At 32.0% G+C, this 23,060-nt stretch overlaps 3 protein-coding genes across 4 annotated transcripts; 2 read left to right on the top strand and 1 right to left on the bottom strand.

Moving 5' to 3' along the window:
* Positions 1 to 240: 240 nt before the first annotated feature.
* On the top strand, positions 241 to 2,586 carry LOC105202649 (barrier-to-autointegration factor). 2 transcript variants are annotated; one of them, XM_011171232.3, is made up of 3 exons: positions 241 to 512; positions 938 to 1,069; positions 1,445 to 2,586. In XM_011171232.3, the coding sequence occupies exons 2-3, from the start codon at positions 944 to 946 to the stop codon at positions 1,589 to 1,591; spliced, it is 273 nt and encodes a 90-aa protein (XP_011169534.1). In that variant the 5' UTR covers positions 241 to 512; positions 938 to 943; the 3' UTR covers positions 1,592 to 2,586. The 2 variants fall into 2 exon arrangements, with proteins under 2 accessions (XP_011169534.1, XP_025992037.1); XM_026136252.2 differs by having other exon boundaries at positions 268 to 556.
* A 706-nt stretch (positions 2,587 to 3,292) lies between these two features.
* On the top strand, positions 3,293 to 10,476 carry LOC105202728 (lariat debranching enzyme). Its single transcript, XM_011171391.3, has 8 exons — positions 3,293 to 3,879; positions 4,614 to 4,905; positions 5,033 to 5,133; positions 5,252 to 6,081; positions 6,520 to 6,605; positions 7,992 to 8,199; positions 8,383 to 8,595; positions 9,454 to 10,476. The coding sequence occupies exons 1-8, from the start codon at positions 3,683 to 3,685 to the stop codon at positions 9,639 to 9,641; spliced, it is 2,115 nt and encodes a 704-aa protein (XP_011169693.1). The 5' UTR covers positions 3,293 to 3,682; the 3' UTR covers positions 9,642 to 10,476.
* Positions 10,477 to 11,224: 748 nt separating this feature from the next.
* On the bottom strand, positions 11,225 to 22,272 carry LOC105206952 (ubiquitin carboxyl-terminal hydrolase 10). The gene is made up of 9 exons (XM_039455659.1): positions 21,936 to 22,272; positions 16,996 to 17,191; positions 15,455 to 16,840; positions 15,163 to 15,361; positions 14,829 to 15,078; positions 14,161 to 14,244; positions 13,483 to 13,647; positions 13,157 to 13,397; positions 11,225 to 12,900 (listed from the first exon to the last, which is right to left on the bottom strand). Exons 1-9 carry the CDS (start codon positions 21,951 to 21,953, stop codon positions 12,614 to 12,616), a joined length of 2,826 nt encoding a protein of 941 aa, XP_039311593.1. The 5' UTR covers positions 21,954 to 22,272; the 3' UTR covers positions 11,225 to 12,613.
* Positions 22,273 to 23,060: the final 788 nt, after the last annotated feature.

Genomic DNA, 23,060 nt, shown 5'->3' with positions numbered 1-23,060 from the left:
CTCGATCTGAGCATCCTGCGTTTATATGTTTCTAGAAATTAATCAAATGTATTAGACATATATCTGTAATATTATTCTCTATAGAAGAAATGTATATGTATATAAATATATACGAAGGTAATTATACAAATAATTATGATCTAATAACTTTTAATTAATCTAATACCCAAAATGCTTTATGTGTTACAACGTATACATCACTGGTCACTGGATTTGCAATTGAAAAATCGCGCATGCGCGAAAAAAGTAGCCTATCAACAATACTGATACTGATCCCGTGATCCCGTGTACTCCACCCACATCGGAAATCAGCAAACTAGATATTACTGTGGAAGTGTTTTATAATTACATTGCTTCCTGTAGTTTAGATTGCGATTTATCACTTCCTGTAGTTTAGATTGCGATTTATCTTCGTGAAGCGACGTTCGAAGAATTCGGCAGGACTCTCAAAACTTGTTTGGCATCGAGAGAGACGGTTGTGGAACATAATCGAGGAATAACTCAAATCAGTTGCAAGTGGTCATTTTTATCTTACTTGTTTTCATATTTCTAATTGGTTTGTTAATTTTATCTATCGTTTGTATCTTTTTAGCTTACTTTATTTGTTTCTGATGAGTTTTGTACAAAATATTGTTCTAAACAACTGTTGAACAATATCTTATTAGAAGGTTAGGTTAGGTTAGGTTATGAGACTCAAATCAAAATGCAATTAGCTGGTTTGTTATTTTCAGTTAAATTTCTTACACAGTTTATCCGATTTATTCTTTTTCTTTTATTTTCCAACGTGGAGAGAAAAAAAGAAAAGATAAACTGCGTAAAAAGTTCAGCTAAAAAAACAATACAAATAAATTTGTTAAATAGTTCCTTCCTTAGTACAGATTAGACATTTTGTTTCATTATGAATTAGAATAGAAAATAAAAATTTGTACTTTTACAGGTTAAAATGTCTACCACATCGCAGAAGCACAGAAACTTTGTGGCGGAGCCAATGGGAGACAAGCCTGTGACTGAGCTTGCTGGAGTCGGAGAGGTTTTAGGAAAAAGATTAGAATCCGCAGGTTTTGACAGAGTAAATATTTATGTACATTTATATATATATATATAATTTTATTTGAAAACACCTATGAATTATTTTTAGATTGACTGTTAAGTTAACTCTGATTTTTCTTTAAATTATAAATTATATGATTAAAATTTTTGCTGCTTAAAATATTGATTAGTCTAATAAAAATTTGATCACAGTTACTCTTAGCATTTTATATAATAATTAAAAGTTATTTCAATATTTATAATAATCTTTATTTAGAGACATAAAATTTGTGTTAAAATTATTGTGAAATTATTGATTTACTTCAATAAATTTTAATTAAAGTGAAAGATGACAATATTGCATGATTTACAAACATTTTTATTGAAAATGAATTAATGATTGTGATTTTTATAGGCATATGTAGTCCTAGGACAGTACTTAGTGTTAAAGAAAAATAAGGAGTTATTTCAAGAATGGATGAAAGATGCTTGCTCGGCAAACGCAAAACAATCCACAGATTGCTATCAATGTCTCACTGATTGGTGTGAAGAATTTTTGTAAAGTAGTTATGATTTGAATAAATTCAACTTGATTTTTTTAACCTGTAAGTGTTTGTATGGGGATTAGTTTGTATGATCCAAGCTGTCAATTTGTTACTTAACAAAAAATTTTTTAAAATATGGATTTTAATTTTTAACACTTGAAAATAATTATTTTATATTTAAAACAATTTATAATTATGAATAAAATCAAAGTTTTACGTTAAAAAAATTATGCAAGCACTTATGGGTTAAGAGAACAAAGAATTAAATATAAAGTTATATAACATACACATAAAATGAATACATACTTTAACATTATATATTTTTATTATATCTTGCTTATAACTTTGAACAGTAAACGTAAGGCGTAAGGTTTATTTTTGCTAAGTATTAATAATTATCATTATCATGTAATATTGTTTTTTACTGGGAAAATTAGTGCGCATTGAGTGTGCACTCACCGCTGGCAATTGGACGTTTCGGTTCGCGCGATGACAGTGCCAATGAAAACGCCCAATTACCTGCAGCGAGTGCACACCCAGTGCGTACTAGTTTTCCCAGTGAAAAGTGCTATAAGTTACATGTAGAATTTATTCATTAAAACAACTAAATTGATTCATATTGCATTTATTTAGAATAATGGCTCCGACACACAATTATCTTCCGCGGCTGATCATATCTTCTGCCGCGTGAAAGAAAAACAAATTCTATTTAACTTTAATTGGCGTCAACTTCCGTCACCTGGCTTGCCGCTTTCTATGTGCCGGAGCCATAAATTGTACGATTAACAATCAAAAATTTCAATAAAATATGCTAATAAATAATGAACGAAGAAAATTCGACATTTTTGTTTTATTAAGATACACATACAGAAAAGATTGTTATATTTTTTCATCAAAGTTACAAAAAAATGTCAATCATAGACATAAGAATGTTGACAAATCTAAAAATGTAATATTATATAATTATGTAGACAAAATGGAAAATAAAAGCAAGATTTATTCTCTAATAATATTTTATTTGAGAAGTATTAATTTAGTTATTTTGATAAAATGTATTTGGAATATAGTTTATGTAAAAAAGAATAATGTATAATAGCTTTGTATAATTTTGATCTATCGTATTATTTTAAATCAATTTTTATGCTTACGTATCTTTCTTTTTTGTTATTCCTTTGACTCCTATCTGCTTTGTTCCTCAACTTCTGTTTTCCCTAAGAATAGACATGTAAGAAAAGCGAATTAATTTTAAGAAAGTTCTGAAATGAATAGAAGCGAGAATTATGAGTCGCGAATTTTAATTATCAGATTTTTAATCGATATATTTTTCTTACTATTTCTTTTTTTTGCAAACTTTGAAAGACGCATATTTCAATTTATTTCAATTCTTGATTATATACTCTGCGCTTTTATATGTCACATGGTATGTACCATATTTAAATTTTTTGGATACATGTATATATAAATAAATTTGTTAAAGAAAATAAAGTAATATTAAATAATAAATTGCTAACAGTATGTACGTTACTTAAAGTTTTAAAAATTTGTAAATAAATATATAATTGCTTGCAGTATAATATAATCAGTGATTGTGTCAACACTTTTGATTTTTGCGCGGAAATTCACGTGACCATTAGCATGTTTAAATTTGCGATCGATGCATACTCTATCGGAAATTACGAAATATAATAGTGTCGGTACGGTCGGTACTCTTTCCAATCTATGTTGCATTGGATCACAGGATTGTTTGTGGTTGTATTTTTATAGGAGGTTAAGTATTTCGTTCCGTACTCGTATTGCTCCGTACTAATTGCATGCATACATTCCGAGGGATTTAGCAGGATTTATTACAAATATACTGGCAATCTGGTCGCTTAGTCCAAAGAGAATATCTTTGGTCCCCAAACATTCACAAGGGAGGCTGGTACCACCAGAAGAAGAAGAAGAAGAAGAAGCAGGAGGTTAAGTGTTATACATCGATGTATGTGTAACAAAATTATTTACAGGCGTTATAGGTGATTTTCGTTATCCTGCCGAGATACGTTTGAAGAGAACGTATCCGACATTAGTTACAAGATAGCAAATTAGATCGCACGATTGAGTTTTCGAAAATGAGGATCGCTGTAGAGGGTTGCGCTCATGGCGAACTAGACATTATTTATGAGACTATACAGGAAATCGAAAAAATCGATGGGAGGAAAATAGATCTGCTTATTTGCTGCGGCGATTTTCAAGCTACCAGAAATTTATGTGATTTAAAATGTATGGCAGTGTCGGACAAGTACAAGGATATGTGTACATTTTACAAGTGAGTACTGTAAAATAAAAAATCATTAAAAGTATGTTCTTTATATTTACCTAGTAAGCAAATCATTGTTAGTATATTAGTGGTTTGCCAACAGATTCAAGGAAGCATATTGTGACATTAACTGCATCCATGTTAACTCTTATATTATTTTCCAGCACCTTCTCTATACACGTTGAGTTATGAGATTTCTGAGTTAATTTGTATTATACTTTTGTAAAAAATTCTTTAATAACTGACATATGTACTTTAACATCTCTAGAAAGTATTTGTATGGTTATTTATTTAAAAATAATTACCTATAAATGTTATAACTAATTGTAATGCTGTTATTTTTGTCTATGAAAAATCTATAAGATGCAACTAATTCCATTGTGTGTACAGAGGATTAAGTTTATATTCCGCTAGGAGAATCTGCCGAAGTAAGCAGATTGTCAATAGAAACTGAGCACAATCTATCATTCTGTGATTATTTAAACAAGATGTAGTATTCAATAATTACAAAAATGGAAGTTTCCATTTGGTTCTTGTAGTCAATCTGCAGTCATATTCTGTTAGCAGATTATGTTATACTTTTGTTGGCAAATTGTTGATAAAGTTTGTAGTAGAGTTTGTTGCAAAATTTATTTTTAATAGATTTGTAATTTGGCTATCTGTAGATAGGTATATGTTTACTTATGATAGGTATTAGCTATTTAATAAGAAGGTATATTTTTAATATGGATATTGTGTTGCAGATATTATTCTGGTGAAAAAGTAGCTCCTATGTTAACTATTTTTATTGGAGGCAATCACGAGGCGTCAAATTATCTGCAGGAACTGCCTTATGGAGGATGGGTTGCACCTAACATCTATTATCTTGGATATGCGGGTGTGGTACAGGTAGCTGGAATCAGAATTGCTGGGCTTTCAGGTATATATAAGAGTCAACATTGGATGCAGGGACGTTATGAGAAGCCCCCGTATACTGACAGTACTATACGAAGTGTTTATCATATCAGGAATCTAGAAGTATTCAGATTAAAGCAGGTAGGTATTGACTATCACACATATAGATTATTGTAATTATATATTTCCAATATCTCTGCAATTAATCATATAATATTAGATAATTAACGTCCACAGTTGCAAATACAATTATTTTTCTTATTTTTAGCTTTCTGGTAAAATTGATATTTTTTTATCACATGACTGGCCAGCAGGGGTAACAAAGTATGGAGATGAAGATTCGTTGCTGAAACGAAAACCATTTTTTAAGTAAGTTGATAACGAGATTGAATATTAATGCAAAATTTTATTATGTTTAAATGATAGATATTTCAAGGATATGTTAAAATTCTAATTATAAATTATATATCATAATTTGATGTTTTAGGGATGATATAAAGAGCAATACGCTTGGCAGTCCTCCGTGTATGGAATTGCTAGAACGTCTTTATCCGTCCTATTGGTTCTCCGCGCACTTGCATTGCAAGTTTGCTGCGCTGGTTCCCGAGAAGGGAGGAACACGAGTGACGAAGTTTTTAGCATTGGATAAATGCTTGCCAAAACGGAAGTTTCTTCAGGTGCTGGAGGTGCGTTCGCAGGAAGATGGTCCGGTACAATTGAGTTATGATCTAGAATGGTTAACGATACTCTACTTGACAAATCATTTATTGAGCGTCAAAAGCAGTATCCATTACATGCCTGGTCAGTACAGTAGTGACAGATGGACGTACACACCCACGGCGAAGGAAAAACAGACAGTGTACGAGAAGTTTGGTTCGAATTTGCGAATTCCTCTCAACTTTAACCGAACCGTCAAACCGTACGATCCAGACGATACAAATACTCCTATTGAACGGCCGCGACTATTAATAAACGATCAGACTACCCAATTCTGTCAAATGCTAGGTATCGATGATCCTTCTGCCCTACTGCAAATTATAGCAAATGTTACGAATAATATTAGATCGAGCGATGTGTCGATGGAGACATCCGGCGAGTATACGTCGGAATCCATGGAGATCTCTTTCGACGAGGAAAATGTGTTCAGCTCTACCTTTGAGGACAGTTCGACACAGTATATTGTCGACAGTTCGTCGACGAATTTGTCACCTAAGAGCAACGGCGATGATTCGGATAACGGGGACACGAGTAAAAGCACTTTGGATGGAACTGTTAATAGCTCGACCACATTTGCAGATTCCATCTCAATGGATGACAGTAAGTAACATAATTATAAAATAACTTGTTATCTTATTAATCCTAGAATGCTATCGCCATTGAATGTTATTTTTTTATAATACAAGTTAATGATATAAAATATTTATAAATTTTATAAATTTTATAAATTTTATAAATACAAATAATAAATAATGATTAAAAGGAGAGAGTAAAAATAAGCACACTATCAAATTCAGTTGGTGGACTGTATGTCAAGTTTACGTACGATAGAATGCCAAGAGTTAATTAAACGCTAGTAGAAAAAAAATTCTTAAGCTGGTATTCATAGTTGTACATAAATTTCAATTTTTGATCGAAAGAAAAAAAATGAATGTATGAATGAATCTGTAATTAAAAATTATTCACAACTATATACCAGCCTTAATGATAAATTTTGGGATGATTAGATGTTAGCATGTGATTGTATTTATGTTGCAGGTAACGAACAAACCAGTTGTATCCAGACCGAGCCAAACTGCAAGAAATTCAAACGTCGAAATTACTCTTTATATTCTAGCACGTTCTAACTGTGATAGTGTCTCCTTTATTAGATATCTGCGTCTCTACTCACTCGTTTCCACGTGGAACTTTTTTGTATTATAAATACCTAATTTGTAAATAGGTAAAGATTTTTTTATAATTGATTATATACATTTTGAAAGCTTTTAAAATAATCTATTAATTTATCATCCTTGTCGATTTCCATCACAAATATAGAATTATCTATCCTTTCCTACGAAAATTGCATTAGATTTTTCAGTTTATAATCGCGCTCCAAAACTCGATTACAATTTCGTGATGGATATCTGACAATTACGTGATTGGTGTCTTGGATTTTGTCGTTTTTCCATAATTTTAAGCTACATGCCTTACATACAAATTTCCATCTTTATTCAGTTTTACTATATTCTCCATTTGTTAATAAAATCTTATATCATGTAAATAAAATGTAATAAACACGGAAATTAACACGGAAATATTAACATTTTTTATTCATTAACATTTGCACCAATGAGGTATGTTTTTGAAGCAAGAGCGAAAATGTAAATCAAAATCGGTACACGTACACAATCGGTATGCAAGCGTCCCTGTATCCTATAAGAGCTACAATATTCTTAGAATATTACACGAATATTATTACAAATTAAAATAATATTAAAATAATATTCCAAGAATATGATATTTTTTAATATTAAATGTAATATTTCAAGAATATTATTTAATATTAAATAATATTGTGTCATAGGGTATGTGTTTGTGATTTCCGATCATCAGTTTGTTTCCTATGTTCCATGGAGCGGAACTTGTAAATGCGCAATCAATGCAAGCCAATAACAAACACACCATTCCGGCAAATCTCATATAAGTGATCTACGGGAAGGCTCTTGCGATTGATCAACGCTAATTGCGTATTCCGCAATTTCCGCTCAGTGGGACATAGGAAAATACACCTTAGCGGAACGGAATCGGCGGAATGAGGCCGCTACCAATCACGAACGTTCCGCAGTTTTGCCATTCCGCATTCCATGTGAGCCCACCCTTAAAACATATATATGTATTATATGTTCTAAGGTAGTACCTCATCGGTTACATTTGTAATAAATGTAATAATATGGAATTAAATTCAAAAGCATGGTCGATCTTCAAACGAGACGAGAAATCGATTTCTCGACTCCATTTGATTCGATAATCGATCGAACGTCATACGTCCTTGCTCCAACATCTCGATAATAAGCACGCTGGTTCTCGGGACTGTGTAGCACTGTGTAGTGTGTTGACTTGTTTACTCCAGACCTATGCGTGTTTAACTGTCAGCAACCGCTAGTAAAGGATGGCACATCCGAGGATGACGATTCCGGACAATTCCGGAATCGTCGGAGGAAACTCACGTCGCACAGACAAATTGATAGCGAATTGTCACGACGCGTAAATATGGTGGCAGATGGTTGTGCTCCGAACGACGTGCAAATTCTCCGTCATCTCAATCTCGACCGACGATTATCCTGAGCAAAAAAATGGACAAGTTGACTATCATCTCGGGGATACTGTTTCTGCTCGCGGATATTTCCGCCATAATCAGTATCGCCATGCCGGACTGGATCATAACCGACGTCGGTGGTAATTGCGGAGATTGCAATTTTTTTTTCTTTATCTCTCCTTCACTTGCTGCGACCTCGCACGTCATTTCTTTACGCCGGCGAGATTGGGTCAATTTGAATAAATTTGAAGTTGTCAATCGCGAAAAACTGATGTACGTTCGAGAACATGGTTTTAATTCTGTTTTTTTCCCCTTTTTAATAGGTGACACGAGACTGGGTCTCATGTGGTCATGTATGACCTTGTACAATAGACCGCAGGTCTGTTTCAAATCGGAGCTGGAATCGGAATGGATGATGGCGTTAGTTTGCATATTTATCGGTTGCATTCTGATTACGGCGACGATAATATTACTGGTAATTTCGCACTGGGACCGTACCGTCATTCCCTTCGCACGCTGGGTAGGATTCGGTGCCAGTATGTATCAGAAAAGTATATGATATTTAGACAGGTTGTAAATTAACTATGTTATAAAATGTTCTTATAATACAAAGGCTATCTATAAATCTGCTCCTGTTACTTATATTTCGGAAACGGTATAAAATTATGAAAAATTACAAAATGACTGATCTCATCATTGCCGATCAGCTGATTATAGTTACATTTACTTTGTGTGTTCACAGAACTTTAAGTATCATTTTATCTTCGTTGTTTATCAATTATTAAATGCTAATCAAATGATGTTTACAAACGCTATGAGTGCCTAACGAAACCTAAATTCAAACAATAGTCAACTGTAAAATTTAAAATAGATTTTCTGGTTTTTCTTGGCCATTTTTTACAACTTATAATTGATGTATAATATAACTATACTTTAAGTTAATAATTTATTTTCTAATTAAAATTATTAAAAAATTAGATTAGAGATAATTATAGTTATAAATTTTCTACTTTGTAATTCATAAAGTTTAATCGATTAATTATAAATTGGTGAGACCAACCCAAAGTGTTCGATTATTTCGAGGAGTTATTCTAAACAATTTCCTTCAAAGAATAATCCCTCGAAATGATCGAACATGTATTTTGCAATTTTTCATAATTTTTCATAATTTCCCAAATATAAAAATAAGTAGATTTTATAGATATCTTGTATAGTTAAGGATGGTTTACAATGAGTTGTAAAGTGATTAGTCGCGAAGCGTTTGCGACTAATGACGACATGTTTGTGACTCATTGTAGACTACTCTTTACATCTCGAAACAGCAAAAATGTGCAAAATATACGTACCATTATGATACGTTATATTGTACATTAAGTGATATGATTAAATTGCAGTGGTGCTATTTTGTCATGCGGCAGTCATATTCCCAATGGGATTTCATATTGACGAGATTGGTGGGCAACCATATCAGTTGCCTAATTCACATCAAGTTGGGATCGCTTACATCTTGTTCGTCCTGGCTCTATGGATCACAGTGATCTCTGAACTTTTTGCAGGCAAAGTTTGTCTACCACATTTTTAGCATTGTTCAGTAACAGAAGTATTTGTTAATTACCTTCTACTAACGTTCACACTGATATTATTTAGTATTGTTTACATTAATGATATTTGATATCCACCCTTGAGAGAGGCCTTAGGGAATAAAGTAAAAATTAATCACCCCAGACTAAGGCCTTATTTCGTCAGTGCCAATTAATCTAACCGGCCAATTAGTCTATTGGAATTGACCATTGCAATTGCATCTGTCTGTTATGTAAAATGATAAATGCGATTGGTTAATTCAAATGAACTAATTGGTTAGATTAACTGGAGTTGGCGAAAAGTCCTAAGGAAGATGGGACATGAAGTGGGAGTGATAATCGACGTAGGAGGGTCACGAGCAGTCACGTTAGGGATGCCAGTGGGTTCAAGTAGTATATCAGAATATATCATTGCGATTATTGACAAAATACCATTGAACGATTTGGTTTCGTATTTTTGAAGAAAATGTGTCATTTAAATGCATTACAATTTCGATTTAATATCATTTTAAAATATAGAGATTATTTCATTTGTTCAATTTTCTAAACCTGGGCCCGAACGTGCTGTATTTACATGTACGGTACTGGGTAGCGTATTACGCTTTCCCCACTGCCTATATACGCGACCGGAGGAGTTTTATCTCAGTGAATAGAGTCATTTTTACAATGATTTTATAAAATTTTTAACGAAAGTTGCATTAAATTCTATTACATATTAAATAGATTAAGATATAATAAGGATCAATTATAGCCATTAGTTTCTAGTATTTAATATTCTATAAAATAAGAGTTGTATGGATAAAAAGAATCTATTAAATTATTGTAATATATCATAAATGTTTGTTCTTAATCAGAACTCGGCACGCGTGTACCTTTCAACCAATTTTCGGCTCAACTTCGCTTTGTCCAATTCTCCTTACTTCATTGCTTTGCATACAGTCCAGGTGCCATTTGACACTTAGGAGCATATGAGGTTTACATATATGTACATAAATAAGTTTAATAGATCTCCACGACTCTCAAGAGGTCACTACTATTACATGGTTTTTTTTAAGTGTATTGATCCTCAGTAAATCTAGTCCACTGATGACTTATATCTATTTCCACCAATGTAGGTCAACTTCAATCTCAACTTGTTAATGATCAAGATGGACATTATGGTATATTATATGAATATTTCTAAGTGTCAAGTAGTACTCGGTGTGCATACATGCTGGGGAGATGAAATAAATAGCACTAATTAAGAATAACACTAATTGGAACCGAAAATTGGGCAAAAAGTGTTACCTGTATCAAGCCCTTTCTTATAACAAATTCGTTTGAACTGCACCAGTGCATTTAATCAAATTTGCTATTAAAGAATACAAGAATATGAGTGACGTGTGCTGAAATTCGACAATCTAGAATTTTTTATAACGATACATATATATCAAATAGCATATTACTAAACTAGTAGCTTTTAAATGAACACTCAAGAGAAAATTGGAATAAAACTCAATACATATTTGAAATATATATGTATATATGTATATATATTTCTTAATCACATAATTAAATTTTAACATATGTACAGTTTTACTTTTTGTTATAAACTTTAAATATTTATTTACAAAACTGGAAATAAATGAGAGGTATTACGTTTAATGCGTTATAAGTTAGATTCCAAACTTAGGATATTTCTTAGTTCTATATTATACAAATATATACTTAGATATATAATGGATGTGTGTATATATATTGTACTAGTTAAGAGAACTAAAACTTGTATAATTCTGATTTTTTGAAATGTTATTTAACAATAAAAATTGTGCCGCAAATAAATGGCATTTTATTTGCGTAGAAGGCAAACAATTAATCAGACTATAAGATAACAAAATATCATATAACACAATACAATTTAAACGTAATTGATAAAACAAGCCACGTTGAACACTTCAGTTTTAAGAATTAATATGCGACCATATTATATATCTAGGAAAGATTAAATACAAAAAATGTTCAATAATTGTATACACAATCTTCCTGATAAGTCTTTCAGTTCTTTATCTTGCCAGTTTTTCTCATTCAATGAAATGATTTAAATACATATATATTTAATGAAAAAGAAATTTATGGAGAGATTTTAATTAAAATGCATGCGTATAATTTGTTCTACATAATTTAAAAACGTATGTATGTTTATATTTAACGTGTGTATATATATATATATATATATATATATATCATACTTGTTTTCAAGTGTCTTTTGAAGGCGAAGTGCAATATACATATATTAAATACATATATATTAAACACATATTACTAAATATGTATGTTTAATATATGTCAAACACATTTTTAAAAATGTAAAAATTATGATATTGAAGAATGACTGACAAGTTGGAATTGATTTCCACTGTGCAGGAGGATTATATAAAAAAATAACCTACGCATAATATCTATATGTATACTTTATACACACTTACAAACTTCAAAACCTTTTCTCACGCTCTTTTGTTTGTCTTCATAAAGAAATTGGAAAACCAGTAACATTTACAATAATCTTACTCAGAAAGAAAAATTATATACACACACACACGCACACACAAAAGACACTCTAATATCTCGCAAACGGCAACGCATAAAGCATTTAATATATATAACGCTTTTTAGATTCACTAGAAACTGTGAATCCAGATTGGAACACTTGACGAGCCTTAACATTACCTACCTTTATTTCATGATTTTAAGGGAACTATGTATACAACGTGTAATAACAATCTTAATAGAAATATTTCATGGAAGTACAGCAGGTTTAATACATGTCTACTTTTTCCACGCTATTGTAGATAATATAAAAGCTCTCTTTATTTAGATTTCTATTTAGTTATAAATATCAACAAGAACTTTGAAATTGTAAAAAGAATTTTTTTTTGTCCATCTCAAATGGAACATAGCTTTTTTTCTATATAATAAATTTTCTATACAAAGTTTTTCAATGTGCTTTTGCACTATTTGACTGGTTATTACCAATCGTGTCACACCTTCGGTAATATAGTAAGTAAGGTACCCTAGGTGACGTGGGCCTCAATACGTTACTCTCTGGGACGCTCTTTACTGTACTGTCATCATACCTAACCCACGATCCATATCCCACGTGGAAGGCATCGGTGAAGTAGTGTCCTTTGGTGGCCTCCTTCCCATCGTGATAGGTCACCGCGAATAATTTGTATTGTTTTTGTTTGGGACCCAACTTCTTCACAGTGTTCGGTGATAAAAATTCTGTAAAAGTAAAAATGTCCACATTAAACTCTCGTTTCATTAAGCTAAAAGTTAGAGTAGAACATGATAGACTAAAACTTTATTTAGGCCCAGTTTTTCATTATTTGGTTAACTTGTAGTTAAACTTAACTTGGTGTTTCAACCAATGAGCTTCACTTATGGCATCATCATGAGTGAAGCTCATTGGATAAAACATCAGGTTAAGTTTAACCACAAGTTAACCGGATAATGAAAAATCGGGCCTCAGTATACTTACTGCCATCAATTTTCAAGTCGATTGGAAATTCCACGGTCTTTAATATTTTGGAGCAGCCATTGGAAAACTTATCGAACTTGTACACGAACCATTTTAGATGTAATATGAGGATAACAGGCAGTTCTTCTAAGGTGACCTGTTTCCAAGCCTCTATCTGTTGTCTCGTCTTACTGCATGTCAATCCTTCTACCTGATCCTTACCGACGAGAATTTCAAGTGCGTGTCTTACGGATTCGGCTTTCTGCAACAGATATTTTATTGTTTTAATAATTATGTTATGGAATTTTATATTGCAAATCAATTCGTTTAATCATGTTGCTACTAACTTGGACATCAAGCTGTAGGGTGAAAAACGGTTGTACATTGTCCGTTGGCTGTTCTCCTGCTCGTGATACTCTAGATCGTAATTGTCCACGGAAGATATCGGACAGTGGGGTTCTTTCAAATTCTGTACACCGCGTGACAGCACCTTTATTTTTTGGTCCCATTACCTATATAAAATAAAATGTAAAAATATAATATAATGAATCAATATAATATAAATAAATGTAATTCTAATTAATCTTTCATAAGATACGTGGCTAAAAGTCAAAAGTTCAGTTACATGAGGTCCACAAGATCCTAAAATAAAAACTCTTCAAATTCAGTATAGCAATATTATTATTTTTTCTTTTTCATTGATAGGACTCAGTGCTGGGGCTGCGTTTTTGAAAAAAATTTGCACTTTTAACTACATTTGGAGTCTGGCAAATCCTATATGACTTGTGAAAGGATAAAAATACAATAAAGTAAATATTGATAAATCTGAAATATTTGATAAATTGACAACTTTTTAGATGTATTTTTCATCAATTCATTAGTTCCCAATTTTTTATTTAAAAAAGAGAGAAGAAAAAAGAAAAAAAATGTTAAAAAAAATATTTTGAAAAAAATTTTTTAAAAGTACACAAGAAAAAATTGGAAAAATGATCCTAGATAGAATAGTGGGATATTAAATATCTTACCTGCCACTCTTCCTCATCATGTTCGTTGCTGACATTTTTCGCATTACTGATTGCATTTTGATCATTGCTGACCAATTTTATCAACTAGAACAAAATAATTATCAGAAATTTTTTGAATAGCAAATTTATATTTTTGTTATTTATAGAACACATCACTTATTTGGTATGACTTACAAATTTTCATTTTTCACTTGTTTTCAAAAGGGAAAAAAATTTTGATGAAAATTCAATTGAGTAAAGAACTAATGATACTTTCATTTCTCTATAATCATAGACTAAATTTTTACACCAAAGTCGTATTCGAAAATGACATTACAGAATTTTTATAATGCAAAACATTCAAACTGAAAAATTTTGGTTTTTAATGTTTCAAATAAGTGATATATTAAAATAGGATGAATATAATGTAACAAATAAACATAAAGCAATGTAAATAAATGTAATAAATGAATGTAATTTTCTAATTTAAAAATGCAATGAAGTAAATAATGCTGCTCTCAGTCAATTTTGTTTGATTTATTGCGATAAATAAATTTGAAATATTTTGTATAATGTTAATAATATATTAAATATTAATATATTAATAACTTTTCAGATGTATTCTTTATTAACTCATTAATTCTCAATTTTATTTTTAGAAAAAATCTTAGAAAAGTACATATTCATACCTCTAGCATTTCATCATTGATTCCATTTAGAAGACATGACAAGAATTCTTCTGCGTCTTCCTGCCGTCCTTCCACAGAAAAGGCACCAGCAGCCGAAGCATTCTTTAACATTGTATATACATATGATGGTTCAAACGCAATGCCACTGTATATATCCATGACAGTATCTTCTCCTCGTTTATGAACTCTATCTTTTCTGGGCATACGGGCAGCCTCCGTCAAGGGTGAAAACTCACGAACAAACTTGACCCTAAGAAAAATAAAATAATTTTATATATTAATGCTTTAAAAAATCTATGAAAAAATATATTAATTTTAATATTACTATAATTACATGTTATCAATCAAAGGTGTAGCTGAATTTCTGCCTCGGTTTTTAGGAAGCGGTAAAGCTGTAAGAAGATTATAGAATGGTGGGCAAGCAAGTAAAGCTTGTAAGATGCTGTTAATATAACAATAATTGCTGCGATTTGTTAATCCTCTCGGTAATAAGCTGACTGTTTGCTTGTCCATTTGATAACTTGACAAAAATTCTGAAAAGAAATAATATTCATTTAAGAAATTTGTATATATATTTTTGGATAACTAATTTATCATTTTAAGATTGATTCGCCTTTTGTACTTACCACCCATCCTGTATGTATTAGGATCATCGTAACAGTTTTGTAATATGCCATTCTGTAAAGTTGGTGCACTAGATGAATCATTTTGGCTCTCTGGTGTGCAAATAGGGCTAGTTGGTTCCTTTTGGACAGGCATTTTTGGTGATTCATTTTGATGAGCTACATGTTCTGTGGGTTTGCACGACGTATTGCAATTAAGCGTGCTGGCGGTCGCAGTAGGTGTCTCTAATGTGCTGTCTTTCCTGAAAAGACTAGCATAGGACCTGCTGATTGTAGTTGCAGGTGATGTTTCAGATGTAGATGATGGTGAAGTATTTGGTGTGGTTGACGATCCATTTGGCATGGATGGGGAACCGTTTGGCGTTTTAGTAATAGTCTTATCTTCGGTGTCTTTTAGTGCAACATTTTCTTCAATCTGCGCTTCACTCTTGTCTATCCTAATGGAGATCGGTTTAGGCGAAGTTTTTACAGCATTCGTTGTGATATTGGGTACAGTTTCATTTGTAAACTTCTTATCTGACTCATTATTTTGGTTCTCCTTAACGTCATTGTTAGTATTTACACATGGCATCACTTTTTCTGTGCCATTACAATTCTCGTTTACAGCCCATGAAATATTGTGTTGGAGCTTTGAATCGACCTTTTCACTGCTAGTAACATTTTGTCTATTGGCAGTGTTTTCGTTTACGTTTTTCACAGAGGCTTCTGAAGTAGGGTTAGTAACAATAACGGTGCTAACAACGTTACTTGGCGAGGAGTTTGTTTCATTTACTTGTTGCGTTAATTTATCAGATGTGCTTTGTATTTGTTTGTCGTGCGATTTAACGACCGGTTGTTTTGCAGGTTCCTGACTTGGTTGTTGAGGTGGCACAGATTGTGATTGTCGCACGCATCTGTTTACCTGCGGTGCTTGAGGATTCGGTGTTTGAGAATAAGTTGGGTGCACTGTGTGCGAATTGGATGAAATCGATTGCGCATTTGGATGCGGATGAGGAATCGTTGAATACATTGGCTGTGTGTAATAGATTTGTCCAGTAGCAACTTGATGCTGTTGCGTAGAGACGGAATGATCAGGATAAATGTACATGATCGGTATCTGCGGATGATATTGCGCCTGATCGCCCATGTATCCAGATTGCATTTCGTTAGCGGGATTAATCGTTCGATTGTAGTTATCTCTCCTTATACCTCCTCTGCCCCGATTGTTGCGGCGCCCATTCTCCCTATTATAGTTCATTTCTTGAATTTCAGTGCTGATATTGTATCCGGGATGAGCATACGCCATAAACGGCGGCATGTGGCCATTCGCGGGAACATTGTACATTGGTGCTTGCCACTCATTACACATTTGCGTCATCATCTGTTGCGGATAAGTGGGCGGTGGTATGGCTATAAAATGAACAAATGATACAATTTCAACATTTTAGAAAATTTTTCGATACATGATAATTATATATTATAAACACAATTATATATTATATCACATAAAAAAAGGAATACAAATTTATCTAATAAATTCATAGAAATAAACGCAGCATACTCACCATTGTACCAATGATGTTGCTGAAGTTCAGGTACTTCTGTTACTGTGACAGAATTAACATTATTGTTGTTACCTTCTATATCTTTAGCGTCCCATGGTAGTTTCAAGGCTTCAGTAGCGTCAGCTTTAAGAATGGTAATAATGTGACGCTTATCATTGTCAGTTAAATCATGTAAATCTAAAAACTGAAGACCCATCTATAAAAAAAAAAGATAAATATATATTACACATTACATATTATTAAAAATTATTAAATTCTATGTATAACGTGTACTCATATAATTTCTTATAAAAAAATATGTTTGCAACCAATAATTTAGCTTAAGTTACTACTGTGCTTTTTTTGGATTATTATTTGCAATTCAGCGTAACTAGAGTAGTGATATTTAACAATTATTTTGAATTTTTATGCGATTTTTATACTGTAAAATATAGAAGATTACATACACACACGCACGCACGCACGCACGTACACACACACACACACACACACACACACACACACACACACACACACACACACGCACGCACGCACGCACGCACGCACGCACGCACGCACGCACGCACGCACGCACGCACGCACGCACGCACGCACGCACGCACGCACGCACGCACGCACGCACGCACGCACGCACGCACGCACGCACGCACGCACGCACGCACGCACGCACGCACGCACGCACGCACGCACGCACGCACGCACGCACGCACGCACGCACGCACGCACGCACGCACGCACGCACACGCACACTCTTCTACATTTTTAATACATATAATAAAGAATTGTTCATTATTAAAAAACATCTTAACACATTTTATAATTCAGTAAAAACAGTTTTGAGACAGATAAACATATTTTATTACGTTAAATATTTAGTGAAAATTTATTTTAAATTTACTTTAAAATGCGTTTTTCTCGAAATTATGTTTATGTGTAATTTTACTATAATTTCTTAAAAACAATAATATCAAAATAATTCTTTTTCTTTAAACTTTGTAATACAATTTTTTTACAACTAGATCTAAATACTGTTAAAAAAATGTCCTTTTAATATAAAAAAATAAAAAATAAAAATTTTTTTGCAATTATTTTGTTAGTAAACCCTTTCAAGTTATTTTAAAGCTTTGATTGATAAAGAATTTGTTAAGAAAAATGCTGTTTCTCACATTTCAAATTTTGCAGAGTTGCAAAATCATAACAAAAACCTTTTCTTTCAATAAAGAAATAATTTTTGCAACGTTTAACATAATTTTTTTCTTCAAGAGAAACTTATTTAAAAAACTATTTATTAATATATTTTTTATAGAAATTTTTAAAATTCTTTCCATTAAATTTAAAAAAGTTTTTTAAGGATGTTGTCTTATACGGTTTCTCAACAGTTATAAAAATATATGTAAAAAGATACAACATTCTAACTATACTTTACATCTAATTTTTTAAATAAGTTATATATTTATATGTTTTAAATTGTTTACTAAATAAAATATCAATCCTTTAAATTTATGTATGTACTAATAGCTAATAGATAAAGGGTGCTTTACAGCGACTCAGGCAACACTGTGTTACACTGTAACATAGTGTCGATTTATGTCGTAGCTGGAAAGCAAATTCAATAAAACACAAAATTGTTTCTTCTTATCTAATTGTAAGTAGTATTTGAATGGTAAAAAAACATTTAATAACTCTTCGAAGATTTTAATAATAGTGAAAGTTTTGCTAAGATATCTACAAAATATAAAAAGAACAAAACAATTTAGAAAAAATTTAGAAAGCACCCTATATAAAATTCCTGTTTTATCTAGGTATCAGTAAACGTTGTAAAAATACTTACATTGTACAAAATTATAAAGTAAAGAGAAATTTATGAAACAGTCAAAATTTCTATCTACAAAGCAGCTTTTCATTTTAGTTTTTTGTAGACCCTACAATTTTCAATGCTATCTTTAGCGTTGAAATATAGTTAACTAACTACATAGCTGTATGAAATATAGCTAACTAAACATAATTACAGCTTTTGAAATTATTGTTTATTCAGAAAAACATTTTTCAGAAATATTTTCTCATGAATTATACATCTGAAAAGTCAAAGAATACATTAATATTATTGTTGAATTTCTTGTGTATAAATGTTGTACTCAAAGTTATACTCAAATAAGTTTTTTGACAAATAGAGATGTATTAAGTAGATAATAACATGATAAAATTTGTTAAAATGTGTTTGAACTAGAATTTTCCTTTTCGCCAAATATCAAATACATATATATTTCATTTTAAGTACAAAAAGTATATATTAATTCAGCTATAAAAAGACCTCTCGATTGATAATGTATAGATCTAGGTGATATTTCTTTTATAAATAATATATTTCTTTGAAGGGCAGGCTTCAAAGTTTATTGATTTTATTTGAAAATAATTTATATTTGAGAAACAAGCAATACTCTTTTACTATACAGACACAAAAATATTTAAATTCCATTGTCATTCTATATATATAAATAATGCCAATCATTTGACAAAATTTTTGAAATTCCATTATAATGGTCAATGAAATAAAAATCACTTATACCTGTATGGATCAATGAATTCTGACTCGGATTAAATTTTATCTTCAACAAATTATAATTTTAAGACAAGATATTTTAAACAAATTATAAGATAAATGGACATATACTTATATTTAAACACTTATGCAAAAACTTTTTATTAATCTCAAATGCTCTCTTATTATAATATTAAAATTAAATTATAATCTTAAATTTCAAATTTAGTTAAATTTATAGGTTCAATATTATAGTAAACAAAGTATTTGAGATTAATAATAATTAGTTTTATATAAGTATCCAGATACAGGTACTCTTGCGGTTACTAAAACATTTTCTTTACTTGAAGAAAAGTATTTTTAAAATCAATTGTTTGATTCTAAATGAACGTATCTCCTTAATCTAAAATAAAAATAAAATATTTGTGAGTGTATCAGAGATATCATACTAATTATAAATAATGCCAATAATGATTTAAAATTGTTTTAATGGTTCGAGATAGTTTCGAGAATTAAGCGCAAATGATAAGCTTGTACTGATTGTGTATCTTTAGAATGTCTTTTTTTATCTTTTAACACATTGAATGTCATGCCAATCCACCTGTGGCCACTGCATTTAAACTTTCGTAATCGTAACAGGCGCTACCAAATTCAATAAAAAATAACATTTATAATTCTTTAAATTAATACTAATAGTTTAACATAATAAACATATTATACATGATAATTTTCCATAATTTAATTATGTCTTGATTCTTAGAAAAAAATAAAAAATTGGTTAAACAGGGATCAAAGTTATTCTATTGTTGAAAATGGACATAAGAGATTATTCTGCATTGTTGAAAATGGACATAAGGGATACTTCTCCCAGACATGAATGATTTTACAGGATCATCTTACCAGATCTCTTCTGCTTTTCTTGTCAATTGTAGTCGTTAATAAAACGACATGTCATTCATTTGCTACAACAATGACATGACTAAAAAATGATCATGTTTTAAATTATTTGCAAAAAAATTCAGAGAATTCAAGACATTGAATAAAGTATTGTATATTTTTATTCCTTTACAATCGGTTATTACATCCAAATTTTGATTAAAAAATGATAATAACAAAATTAAAAATTTTCAAAACATTTAAGCCACAAAACTTCATTTCTTAAGTTATGTCGTTATTGCAGCAAATGAGCGATATGAGAACTGCTACTGACTATGTAGTCACCTTTAAAAATAAATTTAGTTCTAGCAGTTTTATGTTTTACAATCATTTTTTAAGAAGAATGCTGATGGCATATTTTAAAATAATTTTTTAATATCTTAATGTCAGCATGACATTCTTTCATCAAGTGTTGTGCAAGTTTCAGAAACTATAAAAATTATTTTAAAATATGCAGTCATCTAAATTTTGTTTAAAAATTACTGAATAGAATTCAGCTGAAGTTTATTTATCAAAAAGAATTTATTAAAAAATATCCTAATCAAGGATTCAAGCTTTGACTTCTCTGCTTTTTGAGACAAGCATAGTAGTAATTTACCATCGGCGATTATACTGTTATTTTTCATAATAAATGATAAATACTAAAGAAAATATAATTTTTTAATCATTGTAGAAAAATACTTTATTAAATAACAATCGATGAAAGTTTAATAAAAAAAGAAAACACACACACACATACGCGCGCGCGCGCACGCACGCACACACACGCACACACACACACGCGCGCGCGCGCACACACACACACACACACACACACACACACACACACACACACACACATATATACATATATATGTATGTGTAATTGCATTCGACAATTTCGTAATAATACAATTTTCTAAACATTCCTCAGAAAACCAAACTATGATTAAAAACATCATTTTTTTCAACAAGCTAAACATACTCGATGAACGTAACATGCCATGAAGCACAAGCAAGAGTGTAACTTGCAGCAAATTGTTTCAAATGCAGCCATCTTATGTAGCATCAAAGAAGCAAGTCACAAATCGAGTGACGGTTAAATTAAACGATTTTCTTTATTAATTTAGCATTACACGGTTACAAACGGCTAGTCGTCAGAAACGAGCCAGCCATGTACAAACAGATCGTTCCTAAATTGAACATTCTCGAAATCAAATTTTAAGATATTAAGTGGCGCACGTGGAAGCGTCTGGATTGAAATTCTTGGCAATTCAATCGTGTATAAGCACAAAACGAGTCCGCCTATCGATCAGTTGGTGAAATAACTCGAGGAACGTATTAAAATGACGAGACGTTAACTAGAAATGCTCGCCGAATTCGACCCGGGCGACGCAGCAACCTAACCTCAACGGCACGCTTGGACACGCGAAAAGCATGCACTTTCACGTCTTGTCGTGTTCGCGGATCAGCCGCGGTGTCTTACCTCGTTTCGAATATCCATCCTCACTTCCACAATTGGTATAAAACATTAAAAATAGCACGAGTCGTGGGGGCTTGGAGCTCCGGTGATCGGTACTCGGCGACGGTTCACAGATTCGTCGACGCCACACTATTTTCTGCGTTTCGCTATGGCGGCGTGGCACAAATTCGCGCGATCGCGTAGTACAACGGCAATGTACGAAAATAACGAAACTGCTGTCGATTGCACTTGGTCGTGGACAATTAAAATAAAATAAAAAAAAACGATTCGGCCGATTACGATACGCGCGTGTTCATGCCCCGGCGGTCACATGCAGTGTGAGAACGAGCATGAACGTTCCGAAAGCGACGATAGCGACAGTCGGTATGGATCTGTTTTAAGCAGCCGTTTATATAACAGCGAGTGAGGAAAGATGGCTCAACCAATTGGCACTCAGCTCATTTGAAAACGTTAACTTCTTTGTAGACGATTGGCTAACGCTGGAGAGCTTCATAGGGAGAGAGTAGAGTCCTATATAAAGAGAGAAGCAACATTGATGTCCGAGCTCTGATTGGTAATCTGATTGATACTTGATTGGCTAAGCGAGCAGCCATATTGTGAACACAGCTGTTGCAGAATGATACGAATGGTGTTTGATGACGTTAGAGCGGTCCCAAAATGGCGGTGGAGGACTCAATTGGATACTGAAGATTGTGGTGGGGGTTCGATGTCGCTTCTCTCTTTGGCTATGTTCCGATATTAACTGCCAGTACTGAAAATGTATAGTATATAGGCCTGTTTGTGTTGCTGCCCTTTTTGAATTAATTTCTTTGTCGTCTCTCTCTTTCTTACGATCGAATATATATTTATCTCATCTCAAGTGCAAAAATTTTTGGGGATTTCAAGCAACTCGAACAGACCTTCCGTTTGTTTTCTGTTCCTGAACTCTCTAAATAAGTGTACACTTAAAATGAAATAGATAGATGTTTCAAAGTTAGCGAAAACAAGAAGGAACGTTCCAGTGCAGTCTAGTGCAGGAACAGAAAACAAGCCTCTTATGTGACGTGAACTATAAATTTTCAGTACTGCCAGTAAAAACGGAACACAGCCTTTATATAGGACTCTAGGAGAGAGTAGCAAACTGGTCAC

The sequence above is a fragment of the Solenopsis invicta genome, chromosome 12 (assembly GCF_016802725.1).
Source record: "Solenopsis invicta isolate M01_SB chromosome 12, UNIL_Sinv_3.0, whole genome shotgun sequence".
NCBI classification, from domain to species: Eukaryota; Metazoa; Arthropoda; class Insecta; order Hymenoptera; family Formicidae; genus Solenopsis; species Solenopsis invicta.
Note: the sequence above shows the minus strand (reverse complement) of the source record. Positions and strands in the feature narration are given on the sequence as shown.